Below are 6,000 nucleotides of genomic sequence, written 5' to 3'. Positions count from 1 at the left end.
CATGGCGATCTTCGTGTCGATCATTCTTTTGAAGAGGATGACATGGTCATGGTGTACGAAGAACGATTAAAGGCCTGGCCCGAGGTTCCTCTAGCCGATTTCTATAAGGAGGTCCTAAAATTTCACCGAATATCCATTGTTCAAATCCACCCTAACTCGTGGCGGATCTTGGTAGCTTTCCGAGGTCTATGCCGAGCTAAGGGAATCAGACCTACGGCTAAGGTGTTCGCCGAGCCGCATGCACTAACTCGCCGAAAGGAAGACGAACATCGGTTCTTTCAGCGAAGCCTCATTGCGACTCTTTTCCGATCGCCTCATCCCTTAAGAATTGGAAGAACCGGTTCTTCATTCCGAGGAGTAAAGATCCGAGCCGCTTTGAGGACTTTCCTCGTAGGCCGGTGGTACCAGGGGCCCTCGCTCAAGCACTTTACCTCGAGTCAAGAGGAAAACTTGATAGTGATGGAGTGAAAAGTCGTGCCACCACTCTAAAATATTCTGTCCCAATGCGGTGATCGCGAATCGCACCATTAGACCATGCAATCGATCACGGCCGAGATCGCGAACTTCCGCTCTCGACTCGCATTGGTATTTTCTATATCTCGCTCAGGGACCTTAGCGATCTCACTAACCTTTTCTTTGTGCAGGTATGGCGGGTGGTGAGGGTTCTAGGAAGCGGAAGAAGGACAAAGAGATCTTCCGGAAAGTAAAGGAGATGAAGCGTTCGGAACGTCTTCAAACACCCGGTCACGAACCTGGGGAGATGCAAAGAGACCCGTCTCAACCTTCGGGTCCGCCGACCATTGAGGTCGAGATCTCCTCCTAGATCGGAAGAGCGGCCCGCCTATCTCGATTATTCCAAGCACGGAAAGGGAGCCTTCTCAATCTTCTCGGGAGGACCTCTTCTCGTGGCGCTCGACATCGACCGACCGATCGCTTGAAGAATAACCGATCGTTAGGGAGAACCCGATTTTGCCAAAGTCACGGGATCTACCATCTTCTTTCAGAGGATCGGACAGGCTATCCCGAGTGGTCTCGATGATATCTTGACTCGAACCATGAGCCTAAACGTGGAGTGAACCGTGAACTGCACCATGATTCGGGAAAAGATTCAGTACCGGGTAAGGAGGTCGGGAAGAAAAATCAGAAGTGGCTTCCTCCGATCCCAACTCTCATCCGCTCAAGATTATATATCTCAAGTTGAGGGACGGGCGAAGTACCATGAAGACCACCGGCCGAAAGGTCTCGTGACTTGGCCGAAAGTGAACGGGCTCTCGAGAAGTCCAGCACTTCAGCCAACGGCGCTTCAGTCGCTCAACTTGTAGAGGAGCTTAATGCGAAGGATAAGGAGCTTTCGGAGAAAGAAAAAGAGCTCAAGGAAAAGGATGAAGAGATGGTGTCGGGAATAGCCGAGCCTATGTGAATGCTCATAAGGATCTCTTGGCCGAACTTCAAAAGCGCTATCTCAAGAGGACTTCTCTTGGATGGACGACTGGCTCTGGGGCGATGGTGAAGATAGTGAGGAGGAGGGCGAGGAAGAGAGAGAGAGTGAGCGTAATGTAAATCAGCCGGGTGATCCCCACCAATAACTTGTACAAATTATGAAATGAAATGGAATATCTCTTTTGTTCAATGAATGGATGTGATTGGAAAATCTTCGAATTTGCCTAAGTATTTAATTGTATGAGCATAGCGAAACATGAACTAAATTCCATTATTAATCTAAGTATAAAAGATCGGAAAGCACAATAAGCATGAGATCGGTGGGGGAGAAATGCTGAACGGGACTTGGTTAAAATTGAAAATTTAACTTGAACACTTAAGATCGGAACCCTCGTTAAACCGAACCCAAACTTTAGCTCTTAATCTTCCGAAAAGGAGGTCGGCAATAAAGCGGTAGGAAAAGATCTAGTGCGCTTCATTTTATTTATCAACAGAGATCAGAATATACTTGACAGTGTCAGGAAATTCGACAACGGGTTTGAGAGGTCGGTAAATGATTTGAGAGATCGGCGAGGCTTAATGAATATGAGGACTCAGTATTAATTCAATTTTTGTGAGGAGAGATCGGAAATGTGACCGCCTAAAGAGGGATCGGAAACGAGATTAGCTGTTCAAAGAAGAATTTTTATTGATTCTAGGGATCGGCCAAAATATGGTGTCGACAAACCAACAAGATGAAATTCGAAGAGCTTACATCAAAGCTGGGCCTTATCAATTTATTATGTCTAACTATCCTCCTGATAAGAATCATCGTCGCTTTCAAGCTTCATGGTTTAAGCTCTTTCTTGAATGATTGGAATATTCTCCAACTAAAGATGTAGCTTTTTATCTTCTCTGTCATCTTTTTAATAAGCCTTCTGAACGTCCTGGTTCTTGTGCATTTGTAGTTGAGGGATTCCGTACATGGAAAAAAAGTAAATGATGGGAAAAACTGTGCTTTCTTCTATCATGTGGGAAAAGATCCTAACTCATTACATAAGGTTGCAGTGAAAAAGTCTAGAGATCTTATGAACCAAAATCAGCATATTGAGAAGGTGATTGAAAAGCAATCTTGTCAACAAATTGAAAATAACCGTCTAAGGTTAAAAGTCTCATGTGATGCTATTAAATGGTTGACATTCCAAACTTGTGCTTTGAGAGGTCATGATGAAAGCTCTAATTCAAAAAATAGGGGCAACTTCATTGAATTGATTAAACTTTTGACCTCCTATAATGATAAGGGAGGTATTGGAAATGGCTCCTCAAAATGCATCTTACATTTCACCCAAAGTTCAAAAGGAAATTTTACATGTCATATCTAATGAGGTACAAGATGCAATTCGCGATGAGATTGGAGATGGAAAATTTTGCATTATTGTTGATGAGGCTCGTGATGAATCAAGAAAGGAGCAAAGGCCATTGTGTTGAGATTTTTTGATAAAGATGGCTATGTATGAGAGCCTTTTTTTGATCTAATTCATGTCCTTGATATACTGCATTAACTTTGAAAAAGAAAATTTCAGATGTTCTTGCTCGGCACAATTTGAGCATAAAAAATATTCGAGGTCAAGGTTATGATGGAGCTAGTAATATGCGTGGGGAATGGTCTGGACTACTAGCCTTATTTTTGAGCGAATGTCCATATGCCTATTACATACATTGTTTCCCTCATAGGCTCCATTTAGCATTGGTTGCGACATCTAGAGAGGTAATTTCAGGTCATCAATTTTTCTCTAAATTAACTCTTATTACCAATGTTGTTTCTTCCTCTTCAAAAAGGCATGATCAATTGCAAGCCGGCCAAATTGTTGAAGTTGAGAAATTAATTGCTAATCATGAGCCTAAGACTGGTAAAGGATTAAATAAAGTTGGAACTATAAAACGGGCTAGTGATACTCGATGGAGTTCTCACTTAAGCTTTGTTAGAAGCTTAGTCATTATGTTCGAAGCGACTTATTTGGTCTTGAAAATCATAATTGCTGAAGGGGCTACTTATAGCCAAAGGGGAGATGCTGATTATGTTTATAATGTTATCACTTCTTTTGAATTTGTGTTTATTTTGCATCTTATGAAAGAAATACTTGAGATCACAGATGACCTTTGCCAAGCCTTACAGCGTAAGTCTCAAGATGTTCTGAATGCAATGTGCTTAGTATCAACAACAAAAATGTTGATTCAGAAAATGAGAGAAAGTGGATGGGATTCATTGCTTGAAAGTGTGAAATTATTTTGCAAGAAACATGAAATTGATATCCCTAATATGAATGCTCATTATAATTCTGGTCGAGGTAGAACTCGCAATCAAAGAGACCCAATTACATTTGAGCATTATTTTTGAGTTGATGTTTTCATTGCTACGATTGACTCACAATTGCAAGAACTAAATGTTAGGTTTAAGGAAGATATGATGGAGTCACTTATTCTTAACTCCTCTTTAGATCCAAGGGATGGTTTCAGATCATTTAGAATTGATGATGTTTTTAGTCTTGCAAATAAGTTTTATTCTAAAGATTTTTCAGAACAAGAAAAATTACATTTGAGATATCAATTAGAGCATTTTGAACTTGATATTCAACATGATTCTGAAATGCAGAAATTATCAACTATCTCTGAATTGTGCCAATATTTAGTGAAATCAAGAAAGTCAACTATTTATCCTCTTATTAATAGGTTGGTTAGACTTGTTTTGACACTTCTAGTCTCAACTGCTACTACTGAGCGAGCTTTCTCAGCTATGAGTCTTGTAAAGACTAAGCTTCGTAATAATATGGGACATGATTTTCTTGCAAATTCCTTTATTATATATATTGAGAAAGAGATAGTTGATACTTTTAGCATTGATTCTATAATTGATGAGTTTTATGCTATGAAAGAGCGACGAGTACAGCTCAAGATGCCAAGACCTAAGTCTTAATGTATAGATAGACAAGATATAGATTATATAATTGCACTTCTTAGATGTTCCCCTGTTTCCTCATGTCAACACATATGGTTGTCCTCTCTTTTTACTATGTAATTTTGTCTTTTAATTTTTACCTAGTTTTTTCACTTAACATGCTACACTTGGGATAGGAATTAAGGGAAGCCTACTAGCTTGGTTTAGTTTTGGTGTGTCCATGTTAAGTTTTTCTTGGTTTATTTGTGACTGCTTTTCTCAATAATTACTTTTTTGAAAAATCAAATTTAAGTTCTCTCGATACAAATGTAGTGAGCTTTACTACTATATCCAATAGAGTTATATATATGAATTGGTTTGGACATGTTCACTATATTTCATGAAACCAAACATACAATGTTTGTTTTTACCGTGTTCAAATTAAAATTAATAAATTAAATTATAAAATTATATATGTTCGATTTTCACATTGAACAAATTAAGTTTAGTTTTCACAATTTTATTTCTTTTAATGCTTTTTAAGTTTTTATAATTTAACTTTTATTAAATTTTCAACATATAAATATTATTATGCATTAATTAAAAAATAAATATTAATTTAAAATATAATATTTAGTAGAAAAAAAAAATATTATCCATGTGTTCCTTTAATATATCTACATGGTTCGGGTTAAATTTTCATCATATTAATTTGAAACTAAATGAAAATTTTAATTTATAATTATTTTTTAAATTATAATTAATATTTAAATATATAAAATTATAAATTTTATTTTGAATTCAATCAATTAATTAATTTTTTCAGCAATTTCTTTATACCGATACCTGTCGACAATTTGCCGGCATGAATGAGGGTAAAAATCTCACATTAAAGGCACCCAAATCCTAATACAGATCATCAACGATAGATGTAAAGGACATCAATGTCTTTTCAACCGAAATTGGAGCGTGATTAATTAATTAATCAATTATTAAATTAGTGCATGTGAATAGTCATTAGATTGCTAAAATTTCACATTAATTACAGAATATGTGTATATAATATTTATATAAAATGAAAAATTTTAATAAAATTATTATAATTTTATTAATACGTTTGCATTTTATTTCTAAAAACTGTATAAGTATGTTCTACCTTAAGAAAAAAAAAATCCAAAATTCCATCCCACTTGCTGAATATTACGAAACAGCAATGCAAATACCAAACGCATGGGCATAGTTGTCCTTTTGGAAGTCAAAAAACTAGGGGCAAAAAAGAATTAGAGCATTTTATTAAGGTTATTAGTATTGGACCCAATAGATTTCTTGTTTTAGAGTTTTTTTTTTTTCAAGTCATTTTTCTTGCTCCTTGAGATATATATTCACATATTTAAGTATTTGTGCATATATAATTACAAAATATAATGTTAAAATTATATATATATATATATATATATATATATATATATATATATATATATATGTAAGCTATGATGTTAAGATCTTACAAATAAATTAATAAAATTTGAGAATATTATTTCTGTACCTATGTAAATATGTGAGCTATGAACTAATAATTTTTTTAAAAAAATTCAAGTTCATAAAATTAACAAGCTAACGTCATAGGCAAGAATAAAACTATTGAT

At 36.0% G+C, this 6,000-nt stretch overlaps 1 protein-coding gene across 1 annotated transcript; it reads left to right on the top strand.

Annotated features, from left to right (window-relative positions):
- The first annotated feature begins 2,733 nt into the window (after window positions 1-2,733).
- Window positions 2,734-4,393, top strand: LOC131182021 (uncharacterized). Its single transcript, XM_058150641.1, has 3 exons — window positions 2,734-2,902; window positions 3,003-3,767; window positions 3,858-4,393. The coding sequence occupies exons 1-3, from the start codon at window positions 2,734-2,736 to the stop codon at window positions 4,391-4,393; spliced, it is 1,470 nt and encodes a 489-aa protein (XP_058006624.1).
- The last annotated feature ends 1,607 nt before the right edge of the window (window positions 4,394-6,000 follow it).

This window comes from Hevea brasiliensis, chromosome 8 (genome assembly GCF_030052815.1).
Source record: "Hevea brasiliensis isolate MT/VB/25A 57/8 chromosome 8, ASM3005281v1, whole genome shotgun sequence".
In the NCBI taxonomy this organism is placed as follows: Eukaryota; Viridiplantae; Streptophyta; class Magnoliopsida; order Malpighiales; family Euphorbiaceae; genus Hevea; species Hevea brasiliensis.
This window is presented reverse-complemented; position numbering and strand designations above follow the sequence as displayed.